This window comes from Lathamus discolor, chromosome 5 (assembly GCF_037157495.1).
Source record: "Lathamus discolor isolate bLatDis1 chromosome 5, bLatDis1.hap1, whole genome shotgun sequence".
NCBI lineage: Eukaryota > Metazoa > Chordata > Aves > Psittaciformes > Psittacidae > Lathamus > Lathamus discolor.
The window spans coordinates 2510539-2530777 of NC_088888.1; the positions used below are offsets into that span (position 1 = coordinate 2510539).

The window sequence follows — 20239 nt, forward strand, 5'->3', positions numbered from 1 at the left end:
TTACTGATGGCTGGAGGCAGAGCTTGGATTTTCACTCTATTCAGAGAAGCAGGAGGCTTCATAGAGTGCTTAACTGCTGTAGTTCTGGGAACTGGGTATTTAGAGTGTGCTTGCTTCACGACAGAATATGATGCCTCCGCAGCACTGGCCTCTACTATTATACTTTGCAACAGTGAAACCAAAGTACTGTAAAGAGCAAAAAATAACCTGAAACTGATAAAAATGGAGAAGCCACTGGGAGCTGTGGATGTGACTATAAAGCGTTTTAAGGTAAGAAGTGTCTGTGTAGTGCATATATGAAAAGCAGTGTGTGTACACAGTATTGCTGACTGTGCCGTCATTGGTGATGTTCTAGAGAAGGGCCCAAAAATACCTACTGTTTTTTTTGGGGGGCTCTTCAGACATGAGGGGTGAAGAAATCTGATTCTGTAGCATTATTAGGCAGCTGTTAACTCCTATAGACATATAGGAACTTCATTCATGGTTGAAGTGTTATCCATAAGAGAAAGCTTTAAAAGCTTGATTATTGGGGTATGGTTCTAAAAGGTAATAACATGCAGATAGACGTGGAAATATTGTATAGCAGTCAGGAGGAGTTGGAAATGCCTCTTTCATTAAGTATATTCCTTGGAATGCTTTTGAAATCTTGTCATGGATAAGCTCTGTTTTAGCACAACTTATTGTTTCAAAGCAAATATCTCATTATTGCAGAAGAATTGCACACATTCAAAATACAACCTGACAGAAGAGCTCCCTCGACCTTCCAGCAGCTTACTAGGATGTGGAACCTAGATTAGGCTTGGAGGAATAAGTTCATTTAGAGTCTTTTAATTTCTTCTTCGTGCTAAAACCTTTAGATATGTAGAATCTGGGTGGTTTTATCATAACTGCTGCTGGTACTCTCGCTTGGCAGTGTTTATGTGACAAAACAGACAAATGGAGATAAATAATAATCTCTTTTAAACATTGAGCCCAGTAGGCGAACATAAAAGCACACTTTCCTCCATGCTTTTCAAACATGTGTTCATGACCCTTTCTTTGGAATTTTGCAGCCAATGCTTAAATGTTGATTTGGGGAAAGAATTTGGAAGCAGAAAAGGTGGTTGACTGGCAACATGAAGCAGAACCAGTTTTGGGGTGGGATTTGAAGAGGTGCTCTGGCCTTTGGAGATAGCACAGTAAAGATGCTAGAGGGAAACACTTATGGGGAAGCAAAGCGAATTGTCCTAGTTCAGGATCTTCAATTTTTCTGAGAGTTTCTGATCATACGGAAAAATTTCTTGATCTTTGACACTCAAACATTTCATCCACAGCATAATTGCTTACCAGCAGTTTTCCTTTGTCGTGTATTTGTTAAATATTACTTCAGGATGCTGACAAATTAAACAGCTTTTACCTCTTAGAAGCCTTTCACCTTCCTTTACCTTTGTGCAACAGCAGTGTACTGGGAAGGCCAGATTATGTTTAAAAGGAGTTTGGTATTCAACAACTCTGCAAATGAATTTACCTTATTTCTGAGGAAGAGATCCAGGTCTGTGGTTCTGCTAGAAGTTGCATGTTGGGTGTTTAGAGGAAGATCTGATGAATTCTCCTGAGAAAGCTTGTTAATGTGCCAGAGGTATATGTGATGCTTAAGGGGTTGATCTTTGTTCCAGAAGACTTCCAGTTGCAATGTTGTTCCCCCCTCAGACATGCAAGCTTTGAGTTTGCCGAGTAGCTACGAAACATAGCACAGACAGGAATCTATGCATATGAACTGCTTGAATAGTTAGCTTCTGCCAATTCTCTTGCTATGGTGTTAATTTCTAGATGAACGATACATAGCTAGATCCTTTTTCTAAGGCAATTTGAGGATTTATTTCTGTTGTGCACCTTGTTATTAAAAGGATTTCATAAAGCTCACCAGAGAGCACAAGACCCCTGTTTGTAATTCTGTATTTTATGTTCTTCAGGCTTAAAAAGCCTCTAATTTGCTTTCCCCTCAGTGATCTCTGAATTATTTTGTATCCAGAATACCTGTAAGGCTTTGATTGATTATTGTGATGGGTAAGAACTGAGTAATCAATTGCCAGGTTCCATTAAGCATAGAAAATAGAAAAATTAATTATATTTTCTTTTAAAATTTTGGTATTCAATGTTATCTCAATGATTTTTATTTACTTGCAACTTGTTTTTTTTCCCAATCCCTTCCACTAAGGACAAACAGAAAACTTCTCCTTTCATCTTCACTCTCTCTGATTTATGATAAATTTAGTTTCCTTCGGCCTGGCATTTGCTTCAGCAGGCAGTCTTCCTTCAAGTACCACCCTGATTGATGTATCATCTTTGATATCTTCCATTAGCCTCCAGGATCACTAAGTTCAAGGCCCTCTTGGAACCTAAGGAGCCCTGCCGAGGAACTGAAGGCCTTCAGAGTCCTTGGGGTGATTGACAAGGTAATTCTTCAGTGGCTCTTCAAGAATTCAGTCATAAATCGACTGCATGCTGACATTTTGTCTTTGAAGCTGTGGATCTTAAGGATATGAAACAAAAGGGGAAAATGACTCAAATGCATCTGCACTTTAAAATAACAAAAGTAGAAGAAAAAAGGCTTTTATCTAAGCAATTCATGTAAGGTCATGCAAAATGTATTTGAGCTAAAGGATAAGGTACATGTTTGGTGGCATTCAATAGGCTGAGGCCTGTTTTTCAAAAGTGAAGTCATGGTTACAGTACTGGGGTAAGGACGACTTGATGTGTTTTCAGTTGAATAATCTGCTGAATATGTGAAACTTAGAGGGATAGAAATTCCTACTTTTGAACTGTTACTTGAAATGGGGGCTTGGGGACACACGGCTCTTCTCCTTCCCTGAGAATTTGGAGTTTAAATCCCCTGCCAAGACAGACATACAGCAGTGAAGCCAAGTTTGCTTTGGACTCATGCAAATCATGGCTTCCAAACTCCCAGGGTATTCCCTTCTTTAGACAGGAAAGCACCATATGGATATTTTTGCAAGCCTAATGAAGAGACCAGAAGAATTGCTGCATTGTTTTGATGATGCTGATTAGTTATCGCCCTACCAAGTACTTCTAAGATAATGCATTATTCAGCAATGTGGCAGTGGCTAATGCAGACTGTAAGGGCTCATTTCCTTTTTGCTATGCCAATTCCCTGGTGCCTTTTGACGGTTCCTTGTATTGTCTTTGGTTTGTGCGTGATGTACTGATGCATGGTCAGTTGATGCACTTGTATCGTACATCAGAAAACCTGTAGCTGCTCTCTTAAGGTCTGGATTGCTCGGTTTCTTTTTCTTGTTGGACTGATGCTAGCTATGGGGACTAATTTTTTGCTTTTCTTTGCCTGTTTTATTGTAATTATGTGCCTAAGTTGATAACCTCTCCTCAGAGGGCTATATACATTAGGTGTTATAGTTGTTTTTATAGTACACAAGGTTTTCCCAGCTCTGACTTCACATGCGTTATATCTTCTTTCCTCAGTTGTAAGTACATAGTTTAGCCTGTGTTCCACTTAGTATATGTATCAGGGAGACGGGTTGGAGAGAGCACCTATCTGTTGAATTAGGCGCTAAGTTAGTAGCCACTAAACAGATGCAGTAGGCATGGCCTTTGTGAATTAGCCTGGCAGTGTGAGGCTGCAGAAGTGTTGGAAATGAACCTTTTCAGTATCTTCATTTTGGTATAAGAATATTGAACAGCAACTGGAAAAGATGCTTGATCAGAATGAAGCTTTTGGAGTCCTTGGTGGGATCAGATCTCCTTGATCTCTCTGAGCACACAGCTCCAGTAAGTGTTGCAGGAGGGAAGTGAATGTGTCCAGATCTTTCAGGCAGAGTTGGGAAGAATCAGGGCTCTGGTGATGATAGAAATAAAATATCTTAGTGTGGGAGATGCGTGTGAGGAATAATGGGCCCATGTATGCAGCTGGTATGCTCATGTGTGAACAATATCATAAGGGGCAGAGTTGACGCTCAATTATTGTATGAAAAAGGGGGCAATATTCTTTCAGGTATCTTTGTACTCTGCATCCATGCTTCCAGATTCTCCTTATTATGAGCTTCATCTTATTCTGAGTATGCTGCCTTTTGTTTTCATCTATTTTAAGGTGTTCATAATGTTGTGAGGTGAATGAAAACTCCTTTAAGCCCAGATGTTCAGAGCATCTTTTACTTGGGTTTATAATGCATACACAAAATGCATGTGAATAAGAAGCAGGAGTATGCACGTGTATGTGTGTGCTGGAGAGGATGCCCCTGCCTTTGGTTTAAAGCACCATCCCACCTCCTTCCTCACCATCACTGTTCTTTGCCTCCTTCTCTGCTTATGTATGCCCTGAAGCTCACATCATGGAGAAATCTGAATAAATGTGCAAGTATCCTCACTGGAGCGAAGCAGATGACAGAGGGTGTTTGCTTTTAAAAGTGGATTCTGATTTTCAAGGCCAGTGTTGAAGATGCTGTGCTTTTGGTCACAAGTCTGTAGCAGATTCAGCATCAGAGTTTTGCCTGAACTCCTGTTCTAACCCTGTGGTAGCTGCTTCAGTTCCAGCAGAAAATGGATGTGTGGAAGGTAACTGGCATATTTTAACTGCTGTCTTGCCTAATCCTGTGCAAGACTGGCTTAAACACACTGTCTTAAAAATGGTGGTGGTTGCTTTGCAGACTTATTCTCCTGCTGCTGCTTGAAGCCCCGAGTGGTGTCTGTGCTACAGTGCTGCCTCGAGAAAACCAGCTGTTAACCTGCTCTCCATCAAATGCTGAAAGGTTCAGTGCCTTCCCTCAGAGTAATGTCAGTCTTTGTTCTTCATTTGAAGCCTCTTGAAGTGTTTTGAATTGGCTTCATTTTCACAGACAAAATGCTTGTTGCTACCTGAAACTATTTTAGGCTAGGCAGAATGATTAGGCATTTAATTTTAGCCTAGCTTATTCCCAGTGCGGCATCTTTCCCCCTTTTTCTGCTTTTCCACCTTCCTTGTCACCTTAACAATTTTGGCTGTGTTAACCCTTTTCTGCTGAATCTGAGTTAGAGATCTTAGCATTATTAAACTCTCTAAAACGTGAAAAGTCACAGAATGATGACCTTCTGCTCTCATGCAAAGGATGTGTGCTGTAAATCCAGCTATTTTACTAGACCCAAGAGGACTTACACTTTGCTTGAGGAAACCAGCTTTCTTGAATCCTACTGCTGCTCTGCTTGCTCACTTTGTGGTGTCAAAGGTTAACTAGGTGATGTTTGCAGGTATTTTATGTGTTTGTTATGGGAAGAGTCTACCAGTGAGTAGGTTTCTGAAAACAGAGGTTTAATGTAATCATCAGGGTGGCTTTTGTCCTGCAAATGTTGTGGACTCCGAGGTGCTACTGATTGGGCAGCAAAGCTCTTGTTAGTGTTACCACAGGTACCACATTGAAAACAGGCTAATAGCTAAATATTTTACCTACTGTTATCACCAATGTAGAATGGTCAATTATTTTATCAGTTCATGTAGTTGAAGTAGGAAACTTCTTTTTGGAATAATAGATTTTGCTTTCAAAATTTGCCTAATTAAAAATCAAGGTTGCAGATTCTGTGCTGAGTTTCTGCCCTAGGCAAATCTTTGCTTTGAAGCTAGAACTGGCCCCTAAAGAAACGACTTTGTTATGGTGCTGCTGGATGCCTTCACAATGCTGTTTCAACCCCAATTTCTTATTCCTTAGAACCCTCTGTTATTTAGATTCATTCAATTTAAAGATTCATCTTGAAAGCAGAGTGCACTAAGTAATAACTATGCCTCTGTAACCAATGACTGTCTTTTATGTCTTTTCTATCCCCTCCCTTGGTCCCCCATCACGCCACATTGTCTGTGTTGGCACTGGTGTGACTGTGATCAGTCCTTCCACAGATGTCTGTACATTTGGGCTTGTTGTTCAATACGCTGTTTGTTAAGCTCTGTTATACAATGCGAAACCTTAGAAAATAAAATACTCTCTTTGCTAAAATTTTCTGAGTTTCTGGAGAGGATTCTAGAAATAAATAACTTCTCTGAAGAACTGGAAGTAATTCTGTTCATCTTGAATATAGAATCATAGGATAGTTAAGGTTGGAAAGGACCTTTAAGATCATCTAGTTTCAACCTCCCTGCCATGGTTGGTTATGTTTTGTGGCTGTCATGCTACCATGAGAAGTGTGGTAATACATTTGGATGAGTTGACCTTTAGAAATAGGCAGTGCCACCAAATCAGTGTTATTAATTATTTAGAAAGGGTGATTACTACTTGTCTACATGATGAGTGAAAGTGCCAGAAAGCAGAAGTATGCAGAATATACGTAGAGTTCACACGCATAATCTGCAGCCCCATAGTTGAATTCAAATCAGATTATGGTTAGTTTTAATGAAGTTTAATCAGAGGATAGGAGAAACGGGCTCGTTTTATGGCAGTGTGTGTGTGGTGCGTGAATAACACTTCAAAACTTAAATGTTCAACATTGTATTTCGAGGTGACATAAGGACTGTTGCAGTTGTAAAACAGAGTTCACCATAGCAGATGTTTTTTCTCTCCTGGCTCTCAGGTGCACACTGCCAACTTTCTTGAGATCATCTTATGGATTCGAATGAGTGGCTGGGTGTGTTTAAGAGGTATGGGGAAAAGGGAGCTGTAATCAACAACACGATCCAGTACAGACATTCATTCTTGTTTCATTATGGTACTTCGAAATAGAAACTGGACGTAAACGTGGTATAGTGAATTCAACTGACTAGCAAGGTTTCCTCATCCAAACAGGGCATAATGGAAAATAGCAGTGGCAAAATGGTTGCAAATCTGAAACTGAGTAATAGCAGTAACTGTTAATACAAATAAATAAGTTTTTAAGAGCTTGGTTTATATTTTGATTACCCTTCAGTTTCTTAAGTGACTTGCCAAGTTTTACAAAATCAAATCAACTACATGGTCATTGTCAAAACTGATTTATTGGCTCACTGCCTTCCTTTCCCTGTCTCTGTGGGATTATTTGTAAGCTACAGTCACATTTCAAGCCCCAAGTAACAAAACTTGCTCAACTTCAAAACACATTCTCTATCCCAACATAGCACAATCTCAATTCCAGACTCTTGTCCCTTCTTCCCTCTCCCTTAACCCCTGCCACTTGTTTTCCTGAAGTCTTTCCATTTATACCAGTCTGAACAGTTCTGAGTGTTCTGTTGTCATAACCCTTAGTCTCTCTTTAGCTTCTCTATCTCACTATTTCTTTTGACTTCAGTGAATGTTTTGTTTCATCTGACATGAGTCCTGAGATTGGGTAAAATAACACAGACTCTGCCCTTCCCTTTATAAAATAGAAACTAAGTTATTGACTATTTAAGTGCAGGCCTCCAGAAAGAAATAATTTCTAGAGATAGTTTCTTTTAGACCTTTAAATATTTAAGTTTGTCTTCTTAACTAAGTTGCTTAGTCCATAATTTGTGCCAGGCGATTAGTTAGTGATGCTGAGTGGCATTTCACACTGTAAACTGTATTCTCTAGTAAAACCTGCCACATATATCTCCTAGGTTAATATTTCACCATTTGTCATTCACTGGCCAGTTTTTAGTTTGCTCTAAGAAGGTGGACTTTCCTCTCTGTTACCAACCAGCTAAAAGTATTTGAAAGTTTGACTCTATGCTACTTTCTTAGCATTTGCATTATTCAAAGCTGCACCGTTTGTCTTTTAAGTACACTATTATTGCAAGTCATAGAATATACAAGCTCTAAGTTCCTTAGAATAATGGTTTGAAAGGAGGAATAATTGCAAACTGAAGATAATTCGTATTGCACAGGTACAAGGATAAGCGATAATCACATTTCTCATACATATTAGGCAAATGTAATCTTTTTATAACAACAGAGGGAGACGAGCGAGAGTCTGGGTGGTATAATCTGAAAAGTGACAAGAGTAAATCTGTGTTAAATGGATCTTTTAATCCTGGAAGCCTTGACAGGACACAGCTGAGGAGAGCAGGGGGGAATTGCACCCCTGCTTCTGCCTTGTCACCACAACCGCATCCTGAGTGTGGCATCCTGCTCTATGCCAGCCCCTGCTAAGGTTTTCTGGCAGTCCAAAGTGCTCACGCTAGACTCGGGTGACCAGCTTGTCTTGTCACTACCTATAACAGGATTTTCCAGCTGTATATGCAAGGAGATGAATCCTGGGTGGTCATCTGATACATCTTCGAGTTTGTAGGACTTGTGCTAGAGAATATATTCTGTGAAAATGGGCTGATAAAATTGGGGCCATTCAGCCTGGAGAAGAGAAGCTGTGTGGAGACCTCAAGAGCAGATTCTGGTGTGTGAAGGGCGCTACAAGGATGCTGGAGAGGGACTCTTCATCAGGGACTGCAGCGATAGGACAAGGGGTGATGGGTTCAGACTGAAACAGGGCAAGTTCAGGTTAGATCTAAGGCAGAAGCTCTTCCCTGTGAGGGTGCTGAGGCGCTGGCACAGGGTGCCCAGAGAAGCTGTGGCTGCCCCATCCCTGGCAGTGTTCAAGGCCAGGTTGGCCAGAGCCTTGGGTGACATGGTCTGGTGTGAGGTGTCCCTACCAGTGACAGGGGGTTGGAACTGTGTGATCTTAAGGTCCATTCCAAGCCAAACCAGTCTATAATTGTATGGTAAGAGTGCTTTTGTTTAGGAGCTAAGGACCAGAACTACTAGATGGGCCACTAGTAACATTATTACCTGATGTGTTTTCAGTGTAGAATAGTAATTTAATAACAGGGAGCTGTTTTTAAAGTAATTCCTTAGCTCTGGTGTGTCTTCAGAACCTTTCTGGTATCTGGTGCTGCATTAAGAGATCCTATTCCATTTTCTTTGATCAGGCATGAGGTATTCTTCAGCCTGCCTTAGTGACTTTAAAGTCACATTCTTGTAAGCAAACATGTTTTAAGGTGCTTACTTTGGTCAGTGTTAAAACCTTCTCAAGTAAATGAAAAGCACAGGTATGTTCTGTGGCACATCCTGATAGTGTGAAGACTAGAAAAGAGTCAGTATTAGATGCTGTGTAGGGGGTAGAGAGGGGGAAAAGAAAAGAAAGGGGAACTGGGTGTCTGCAGTGTGACAGAGGACTGCATTTATGTCAAAGCCACCCTTCAGGAGAGCAGTGCATTTAGAGCAGTCCTTAGTTCTTCCAGTGTTGTCCCCTGCGACCTTGGTTGGGTGCTCGGTGGGGTGACTAATGTTTCAGCACGTCCTTTTTTCCTGGTGACTTGCCTGTTGCCTGCCTCTGGGTTTGTGATTCCCCTTATGCTGAGTTCTGCAGTATTCCTTCAGTCTCTTATCTCAGGGCTTTGATGCATATGTTCTGAAGGTGGCCACCGTGACTTTGGGTGGCAGCAGATGGTAAACCTTCAGGCTGCCACCGGCTATAGTGGTGTTAAGTTGGAAACTTAACGTTTGATGAAGAATCAGTAGTGCATATGAAAGAGCTTTTACTGCAGAAATATCTTTTAATTAAAAAAAATTAGCATACCGAAACATTTGCTAATTTCTGTGCATTTAAAGGATCCTAAAATGAACTGTTTTAAAGCTAGACTAGGGTTATTTACCAGGCAGGTTTTATTTTATTCTTCTCCAATTAATTGTACCTACTACATTGAATTGAGTTTAATTTATTTACCATGAAGCCGTTGGATACACTGTAAATCAAATCTAAGAAGCTAATTTTTTTAAGTAGCTGCTGTCAGCATCAGAATTAACCCTTGACTTAGAAAAGAACCCTAAAAATCACGAGTAGAAAATCCTTTTTGGCATCACGGGTTGGGGGGGGTATTGCTTTCTGCCACTTTACTGAGATGCTGCCATGCAGCACTGCTGCGTTGGCTTGTATTTTGGGATATGCCTGAGAGCTCAAGTGCTTCTTAAAAATAGGGATGTCTGTGCTGCTGAAGACACTTACTTACATTATATATTTATCTGGGGCAATTGCTGTTTGTCTGCTGGTAGTTTTGGCCACGTTGAGGTTGTCATCAGTGCAGGAAAACAGGGCAAGGATGAGTAAGCAAAAGTGCCCTAAAAGCCAGCCGTGGTATGTAGACCTTGACTCTACATTAGTATTGCAAATAGGATTTTGCCTTGTCTCCTTTTGTGCCACAGCCTAGTTGCTCAGGCCTAGGAATGCCCTGCTGTGCATTCTCCCTCCCCTCCAAGATAGGATGCTGAATGTTACAGCTGACAGCTCACTGTTAGGAGGTATTAAATATGGTAGTGGTCATCATCAGTGAAACAGGCTCAATCAGCTTATGTGAGCCAGAAGCACCCGAGTCTAATGTGAGTATCTCTGTGATCTGCTTCAGAGAAGAACACTGTTATGCCACAGGGAATGCTGTGTGGAATCCTGTTTTTCCCCATTGTGCCATTGGGGTGGAGAATTGTCACTTTGCAGTTTAAAAAGAACCCTTAGAAAAAGAGTTACTGAAGCACCCTCATTTTGCAATGAGGGAGAAGTGTGAAGGAATGCAAACAGGAAGGGCTTGTTGGGATAGCTCTACTGTCTAGAAATTGGCTGTAAAGCATGAGGTGAGGAGAGTAAGCTGACATTTGGGTCAATGACAGGTTTACTGTTACTGCATTTCTGCAGGAGCCTGGTGGTGCATCCAAGAGCTGCTCACCTTTCTCTGCTCTGAATGAGTGATAAAACGTCAGGCAAATATACTTGTGACCATCTCATTCCTGCTCTTACCCCTTCCTGAGTTTTTTTGATACTGATTTGTTCATTCGTGTAGTCCTTTAATGATTTGGTGAACCTGGTTAAACCACCTTTTTGTGATATGCATGCAGGCTGCCTCCCCTTGAAGCAGGTTTTTGGTTAGGTGGGACCGTGTGCGCAGTCTGCCAGGGCCAAATGGAGCATCACTAGGTGAATTTCTAAAGTTACTTTTATGGCTCTTCCATAGCCTTTTGAGGCAGAGAGTCTTGCAGAAAGGTCACTGTTGAATCAGCAAAGAAATAATTTTCCATGAAATGAAGTGGAGCTGGAGATGATGCTCACTGCGGGAAGGTCTGATGCTTGATGGGAAGGTAAAAGAAAGAAGCTGGTTAGTGAGACTGCTTCGTCCATGTTGGCAGTTAACCTCAAAGGCACACCAATATTATTTGTTGTTATTACAGTTATAAAACTGTAGCTGCTGCTTTCATTTTGATGTTGTAATAGAACGACAGATGAAGCTAGCCCTAAAGGGACCTGTTGTCTGCTTTAGTCGTGTTAGTGGTAGTCATTCTATATGTCGTCTTATAGGGCGAGGGCTCAGTAATCTGTTCTGTACACCATATGCTAATACAGTGCTGATAAGCAAGTGTGAAAAATGAAAGAGAGGAATACATTAATTGTATTTGTGCAATAAGGTATGCTATCAAAGGTAATTATTTCATGACAGTTTTAGTTATAGCAGTTGTTTTATCATGGAATAAAAGATGGCTTTAGGAGCCTTTTATTGGGAAGACAATTGTATCAAATTAGGACCAAATTAGATTTTTGTCTTTATAAAGGTGAGCAAACCCATGAGCAGTTTTTAAATTGGTGTCTTCTACTCTACAAATGAACAAATCCTGTTTGAGGGTTAAAGAAGCTATTATTCTGTCCTTTATGCTGACAGCTTCATTACTGATTGGCCTACTGTTGGTATTAAAAAAATGTTTGGCTCCTTATGATCTTTGTGCATGCAACTATAATATTAATACAGACCATGGAACTGTTCATTAAGAAATGACTTTAAATGAGGTTGGTGCTTGTAAATCTGGAGAGATACAGATGTTAAATGCTGCCATTCCTTTTCATATACAGCCGTATGGCTAATAATTTCCAAGTGGCTAAAGCTCTTGTTAGCAAGAGTGCTGGTGTGTTAAGAATGGCCTTATAAATAACTTTAAGAACTGAAGTTGAAGGTGCTTCTTTTAAAGACTATTGTTAACTAAACATTATTGCCAAACAGATGGAAAACATTCACCAGCCTGATGTTTTTAGGTCTAATTATATTATCGCCAGTCCTGTACGGCTCAGTTGAAGAGGTGTATCCAGAGGCCAATTTATAATCATTTAGCCAACACCTGTTTGGGAGATATTGACAGTCAAAGGGCACATTTGGAGAAAAAAAAATCACATATGTTCTCGTATTTATTGCCTCAATGTGAACAGTGGCTAGTTACAAACAAACTTGGGAGGAGAAGGAAAGTGACTGTAAGCTCATAGTCCTTTCTGAACCCTTCTGGTCTTCTTTTGGCACCTCTTGTGAAGTGGCTTTTCTTTTTTTCTCGTGTTATTTTGGTTTTCTTTCTTGGTTGGTTGTGTTTGGTTTTAATTTTAACACCTTTTGGTTAAGCGAGGATAACAAAACCAGTTTTACAGTTATGTATTCACCTGGTTTCCACTGTGTCTGGAAGGCCCAGGTAAGAGCCCTGAGAAGTTGTTCAGCAAACTCAGTGGCCTGGGGACATTTGCCTTTTGGTTTACCTTTTCTTTGACATGGAAATTCTGTGTCATTGTCCAAAAAATCTCAGAAACACCAACTTCTGTTGATTTATTCATTTTTTTTTCCAGAAGAGATAGGACAGCTTTTAAATGTGGGTTCAACCCTAGTAAAAAAGGAGGTCTTTGAGATGAAGTGCAACCCTGCTCTGAGACCTGTTCTCCTGATGAATCCAGCATTTTGTTACTCCAGACATGTCATTCCTCTGCAAGAAAGCTTTTTTGATGCAGGCTAACTTGGTCTTCACTGCGTCCATCCTATTGACTTGGAGTTGCTGCATGTTGTATACTGAACTCAAAGTCTTTTAACCCCAGTGCTGGCATTTGCAGCCCTTTAGGTGTTTGATGTTTTGAAGCCTAAATGTTTTGGTTTGACTGTGAGTGTTTAGACTAGAACTTTACAACATCTATTGTAAATAAACAACATCTATTGTAAATTCTTGCTGCTGGAGGAGGGTTGTGCTTGTGCTGCTGCTGTGGCTGTCTTGCAGCTGGTGCTTTTCAAGTGCATCTGTGTTCTTGGAGTTTGAAAACAATTCCTGAGCAGGGTGATTCCAAGAAGGAGATGCCGAGGGTTCCAGCTCCCTGAAGATGCCATTTCCCAAATACGTATATTTTTGTTTTCAACACATAAATAAATAGAGCTTGCTTAAGAGGGTAGTTGTTCTTTAATACTTCCCTCATTGGTGCTGTGTTTAAAGTGCTTTCAGTAGAGGTGATGCACTGCGAACAGAAGCGTACGCTCTCTGCAGCTGTAGGTGTTCTCTCTGCAGCAAACCCATCCACTCTTTTCTCCCTAAATAAATCCACTTTATTTTGTTGATGGTGTTGTTACATTAATACTAGTTTACAGTAGCACAAAGGGACTTCCTTGCAGCAATTTCTGTTATGGCTTATGAGTGCTGCAAAACGAAAATGCCAGTGGAGGAATGAGACAGCAGTGACTACACAGGTGATAAAAGCATTCTTTTGTGTCCTGGGCATGTGTGTGGCCAGCTTCTAGCTTAGCTTCCTGGAAAGCAGGTATGTAACCACCCTGAGAAAAAAACCCCAAAACTCCCCCAAAACAGCCAACCAACCCCCCCAAAGAAACAACCCACAAAAGCCCCCCTCTGGTAACCCACTGGCAGGCAACCCATTTGATTTAGGGGAAGCCTGATGGGAAAGAGTGATGCACTAGGAAGGTAGATACAGTGAGGACTTTAGTGCAGTGACATAGGTACAGCTATGTGAAGATTACTGTTTGTGCTTCACTGTGTTGCTACCATTGCATTTCTGTAAACTGGGTTCTGCTAGATTGTTGCTGTAATTATGAAGTGCTCATTCTTTCTGTTACCAAGTTAGCATTCATTCTGTAAGTTAGCTGATTGGAAATTGGGGCACATTCTGGTAGCTCTCTAGGGATCTATATCCTCAATCATATTTCTCGTCTAACGGAAGGCTGGTTAACAAATATATGCCACAAGGCTTTAAATTTTTTGTGGTTTAATGATTACTGATAGCTTCCTTTCTCATGTTGAATATTCTTAATTGAAGAACTGTGTTTTGTTGACTTACGTGAATCTTAAATATTTCCCTGAATACTTTTTGCTTAGGTTTTGCTTGTGATGGACACTAGAACGCAACAGACTTTTATACTGAAGGTGGGTAAAGTCTTTTATTACTCCTCTAAACAGTTTGGCCTCCTAAATTAAACAAAAATCAATTTGCATCTAAGGTATAGTGTTATCCCTGTGTTATATGATGTTAATACATGCGTCCCTATTAAGCCCACTGGTATTTTTGTATTTGGCTTTCAGTTGCTTTCCCTTCTTTTCTTTTTAACGTTTCTAGTGTCCAGATGAGCTGTTTAGTCACTTGAGTTGCCACTGGTTATTGAGACCAACACGTTAGCAGGCTTCAGTAAAGAATCACTGTGCTGCAGGGCTTGCATGTGTAAAGCCCTGTGTCTCAGGACGTGCAGGCTGCTACTGAAGGTGAAAATTCTCCTTAGCCCAAGTACATCCACAACACTTTATGTCTGGTCTTCTCTCGGCTGAAGAATATAAGATTGGCTGAAGTAGATTCTGGATGAAATCGATGACTGGTCTTATTCAGAATTGCTTTCCTATGTTTTACATGAATAGGCTGTGAAAACAGAGTTTAATGTTACTGAACGATCGAATGAATGGTTTATTGGTCAGGATGAAATTTTTCACATTACTCTTGTGTTTCAGAAAGCACTCAGATCAAGATCACAATATGCTCAGAGCAGCTGTGATGCTGAGCATTAGTTTAGTAGGAGCATTGTTACCGTGGCCATTATTTCAGGCTCCCCTTGACAGGAATTCCACTGCTGATGGGAGCAAGGGCTGAAAAGCTGCTGTCCCAAACACGGCTCTGTAATTGGATATTAACGTTTTGTAACTTCAGGTCTGGCTTACAACCCTGCCTTAACTTTGTGCATCTGGCCTTTGAAATTGTCTTAAGTATGTGCAGGGTACAGAAAAACCTGTTTGTTCCTCAGAAAGGATTATTAGTGAATATCGTGTATTAGAAGCTCACTCTGTCTACTGGCAGATAGGGTAACATTGAATTTCCCATTTAACTGCTTATGTTTATCAATATTGTAATAGGTCACACTATTGACATAATTTTTTTCCCCTCTTTCTCTCTCCCCTCCCTTTCTCCCTCCCACATCAATTTTTTCACTTCTGGCAACTTCATCTCTGTGCTACCTCCCAAAAAATCATTACCTCTCAAGGAGACTAATCCTTCCATTCCTTTTTGTTGTGGTGCTGCAATGGAAACGTGAGGGTTACCTGTAAGGCTGAGGCACTGTTTTGTCTTTAGAACTTGGATTTATTTTTTGGTAATAGTGTCTTTTGGTCACACACAAAAATCAAATTTTAAAGAAAGGTCACAGGGAAATAACTGAGTGTCATCCTGATGACTTAGTTTGAGAGAGATTCTAATAAAAACATTGACCCATGTAATTGATTTTAATGGCAGCTTTGTGCCATCTTCTGTTCTCTGGAAATGCGCCAGATGCCATCAGCACAGCCTCGGGGGACCGAGGGGCATAGAGCAGCAGATGAGTGGTTTCTCTGAAGCCCAGAGTAACTCGGATAGATTAGTTTGGTTGATAAACACAGAGCACAGCAGGCTCCAAAGGCAACTGAGGGTACAACTGACCTTTTTGTTCTCTGTCAGGGTCTAAGGAAAAGTAGTGAGTACAGCAGGAGCAGAACGACCATCATCCCCCGCTGCGTGCCCAACATGGTGTGTCTGCACAAGTACATCATCTCCGAGGAGTCTGTCTTCCTCGTGTTACAGCATGCAGAAGGTTTGTCTCTCGTTTAAGTTTATTGTTGGAAAGAGTCAAAGGTTTAAGTTTTAATCAATGGAACATTTCATTATCAAATTAATCTCTTGTGCATCCGATTAAAACATGTTTAGTGTGCCTAGGAGATGTCGTGTAAGACACCCCATTCCCATCCTCTGTCTCTCTCCCTCTTTCCCCCTCATTCTGCAGCGGATCCGATTCCTCTTTAAAATGGCATCAAATCCTGATGGGTTACTTGAATTGTAGCAATATTGAAAGCTTCCAACTGTTTATTTTCTACAGGAGACAAGAGTGCTTTGACTGCAACAGCTGTCTGCAGTATTTACAGTCATCTCTCAGAACTAACGTCTTTGGCTACTGTTGTAAACTTTGGCTAGTAAATCTTTTCAGCATCTTATAGTTAAAATGACAAGTATTTACACAAGAATTTAATAACTCTCTGCTAAAAACCACGAGCATTTGCCTATTGGTTAATAATGCATAGTTATTCTGGTCTGGATTGCTAAGAAAATAGCTACTGGCATCACATGGGAGTTCAAAGCAGAGCCACGGAGTTGTGCCTTCAAACCATTTCTAAAATTCCTGTTAAATGTACAGGGAACAGGTGGCACAAAATAATTGCATTTTGATTTTTTTTGTCTAACACCTGGATTTAAATATTCCCTAAATGTAATTATCCGTACTTGTTTAGAATGAGTGCAGAATATAAATTTGGGGACTGCTAATAGTTCTCTTTTTAGGAGATGTTAGTAACTCAGAACGGATGACACAAAGGAACTAAGCTAACTGATAAAGAAGGTAATTTTATTATATTGAATATTATTTTTTTCCCCCTAATAACTTAGATTTTGGCTTTTTCCTGAACAATTTGTCACATGAGGCCATTTAAAGTTCACTTTGCAACATGAATGACTGTTCCTGCTAAGTGTGACTTCATTTTGCCGTGGCCAGTGACGCATGAAGAAAAGCCTCACATTACAGTACTGCCTGATGGTGATCTGGAGGGTGTACAGTGCTGCTCTGTACAGTGCTGCTTTCCTTGAGGTGTGTGTAATTCAACAGAATAACTTGAAGGCTCTCACCTGAACTGTAATGTCCACATAAGATGGTACATTTTGTTCAGAGAAATAAGGTTTAAAAAGTCCCAAACAAACCCCAAACCAAACAAAAACTCCACCCTCAACCCATGTCAGATACGAACTGCTTAAGGCTGGCATAGGCAAAGAATTAGAGGCAGGATAAAATGATAACTCCTAGTATTTCTGCAGTTTCTGAAGACCTACAGTTTTGCTCTTCAGGAAGAACATCCCTTCTCAGGACAGATGGAAAACTGGGTAAAGAAGTAGTGGAATCTGGGCGGAGCAGTGGTCAAATGGAGAGAACAGAAGTTTTAAGGAAGGCTTTAATGTGAGCAGTGACAGAGGTGATCTCCTGGAAGTGATAACTTAATTGTGACAGTAGTGAGAAAAAACAAGACATTGCATGACGAGAGCTCTTTCATTTAAGAACTGAAACCTCAGCTTAATATTTGGGATGGATGGAGTGTTGTGCTTAAAAATGAATGACTCTCTCCTAGCCATCTTGGTCACAAATCCAGTGAAATGTGCTTCGCCTGAATGACTTGCTGTTACCAACATCAGCTGTAACTTGGTTTGAGTTCTATGGGGGAAGGATTTTTAATTTACTGAGTGCCTTCTAAATCAGGTTCGTGCAACACTGGCTTTGTGCAGCACCTCAGGCCACTGGTTTGTTTTGCCAACAGTGAAGGTGGTGCCTGTCAAACATCCTCATTTTGGCTGTCCAGGCATCAAGCACGTACTTGGAGGCAGTTACAACTCATGCTGTCTTCCTCCCCACTGTTGGTCAAAGCCATGCAAGAGAAGACACGCAAGGGACATGGGTTATTTTGAACTGGGGTTGAGAGAGGAGGTGTGATGAGATATGAATGCTTTCTCCAGGGAGAGCTCTGAAGCGGACTAAGGGGTAGGAATTGTGGGAAGAACTGGGAAGCATTGCAGAGAGGATGCAGGACTGTGCTGGGGAAGAAAAGGAGAGCTGCAGGGACCAGAAGGGATTTTGATGTGGGTGAAGGCTGTTGTTGGTAACACATGATACGAGAGTTCACTTGACTTGGACACTTACATCTACAAGTTACAAACTGCATAGGGTTTTCCCTCATTTTCTGATAAAACAGCAAGCAGTTTGGATAATAGATTCACCTCTATCCTTGTTTGCAAGCCATTCACAAATGATGTGCTATAAGGACTTTTCCCTGATGATTAGAGAATTAATAAGGTTAATTTATTTAAGGGTAGTTCCCTGCTTTCATGAATTTGCTGTCAGGGCCCCGAACAGGCAGAAGGAAGGGAAAAGGAGTGATATATTCTGTTCTACAGAGGGATAGCTAGGGTAAAAAGTGGTAAATTGCCCAAGAATGCATATAACAAGTGTATTGCAGATATAAGGCCTGATCCCAGATCCCTAACTGGGGCAATAGTTTTGTGTTCCTTCTAGAACTGCATGAGCTGTGCACCTGACCCTGTCCTGGGAGTCTGATGCTGGAATGATTCAGAAGTGCTTAATTTTCTAGCTCTACATGCATAAAGCATAAATAAAAATAGGAGACCTCAGAGCAGCTTCCAGTGTCTGAAGGGGGCTACAAGGATGCAGGAGGGGGACTCTGCATTAGGGACTGTAGTGATAGGACAAGGGGTGATGGGTTCAAACTGAGACAGGGCAAGTTCAGGTTAGATCTAAGGCAGAAGTTTTTCCCTGTGAGGGTGCTGAGGCGCTGGCACAGGGTGCCCAGAGAAGCTGTGGCTGCCCCATCCCTGGCAGTGTTCAAGGCCAGGTTGGATGTGGCTTGGAGCAACCTGCTCTAGGGTGAGACATCCCTGCATGTGGTAGGGGGTTGGAACTGCATGATCTTAAGGTCCATTCCAAGCCAGACCATTCTATGATTCTGTGCCACTGCATGCTCAGTATGGGTGAGTAAGGTCTTGGATTCTCTTACACACTTTTCTCATGGCCATAGATAGAGGCTTCAGCAGTGTCACAGAAGCACTGAAGTCCATAAAGTTATCTTATAGCTTTGTTGGAAAACACTTGGCAAATTCCAGTGTGGTAGAGAGCCAATCTGATGTTAATAAGGCCTCACTTCTTCTTGGCACTACTAACTCCAGAAATTTTAGAAACAGATGCTTCAAAAATAGGCTCGGGGGCTTCCACGGGACATCAAAGTTTAAGTGGCTGTTAGAAGCTGTCAAATCTCTTTAAGCATGAACAAGCTGGAGTTCCTATCAATCTGGAGAGCACTCAAGAAACTTCATGCTGAAGAGGCTTGCTGCATGCAGGCAGGAAGAGATAACACCATGTTAGTGTTCTGGCTTGCAGAGCTGGGCATTTGTCCTCAGGGGAGGAGATGGTACTATCTGTAGGTTTTCGACAGCAATCAGAAAACATAGGAAAGGTGATACGGTCCTTGGCAAGTGTCTTTTTCAGGAGGCTGCTTTGAAATAATGGCTTTTTCTCAACATGCGTTGGGAAATGGGAGCTTTGCCTAAACTAGCAAACTTTGTTGCAGAGATTCACCAGCAGCCATGCATGTATGACTCTGGTGTTAGTAACTATTGTCAGGTTAGAGATTTGGTTGGAGATGAGCTTCAAATTCATGTGGACACTGTGACCCCACTGTGGCTGCCATTGGGATGCTGTGAAATGCTCTTGTATCATGGTAGTGCCTGTGTGTCTGGTTCCCTTTTGGCCTAGAAACTGTACAAGCATAATTTAGTGTAGTCATTGTATAGTAGCATCATGAAGTTTACCATGTCCTCATTGAAAAGGAGAACAGTGATTCTAAGAAAACCATAAGGTGGTTCTTTTTCCAGCAAGGAAGAATATTAATTCACATGAGGTGCATGACTTATGATTGGTACTTCTGGGCACAAACAAATTCTTATGCAGTGATGTAGAGAACTGGGCCCAGTTTTGGAGAATAATTCAAGCAGTTGTTTTTCAGTACTCTGGTTTTCTTCCCTATCCAATCACAATTATTGGGAAGCCTGGATTGTTCACTTTGACTTTGGAGTTTCCTAAACACAGTGGTTACTGCATTCTTAGCTGCATTCCAGTTCTGCAGGAATTGGAGTATATTGTTCTTCAGAGTCAACTCATGGGCCGAGCTGGCAAAAGTCGTTGATTTATTTTGGAATATGTCTCCTTAGCCAGCCAGCCTTTCAGGATGTGAAGCTGCAACAGTAAGTGTCTGAGCACTGGCTGAGGAAGGCTCTAACAGGTCATCAATTTTCCTTGTCAGCTAGAACAAAAACATATTTAGGAGACTAAATTTGCTGATCTGTTAGGTTTCATTTTATCCTATGATATGCACTATGAAGTCTTTGCATCTTCTCTGGAAATGTGGTGAAGGCAATTCTAATAAGTAATTTT

At 41.1% G+C, this 20239-nt stretch overlaps 1 protein-coding gene across 6 annotated transcripts in view; it reads left to right on the plus strand.

Annotated features, from left to right (window-relative positions):
* Window positions 1-20239, plus strand: part of RPS6KC1 (ribosomal protein S6 kinase C1) — a 90630-nt gene that overhangs the window by 48251 nt on the left and 22140 nt on the right. For 4 of the 6 annotated variants that reach the window (XM_065679400.1, XM_065679401.1, XM_065679404.1 and 1 more), the window contains 3 exons: window positions 2343-2435; window positions 14064-14111; window positions 15661-15793. In XM_065679400.1, coding sequence (XP_065535472.1) covers window positions 2343-2435; window positions 14064-14111; window positions 15661-15793 — 274 coding nt within the window. Of the gene's footprint in view, window positions 1-162; window positions 271-2342; window positions 2436-14063; window positions 14112-15660; window positions 15794-20239 lie in introns of those variants that run through there. The other 2 variants (XM_065679405.1, XM_065679402.1) reach the window with 2 other exon arrangements.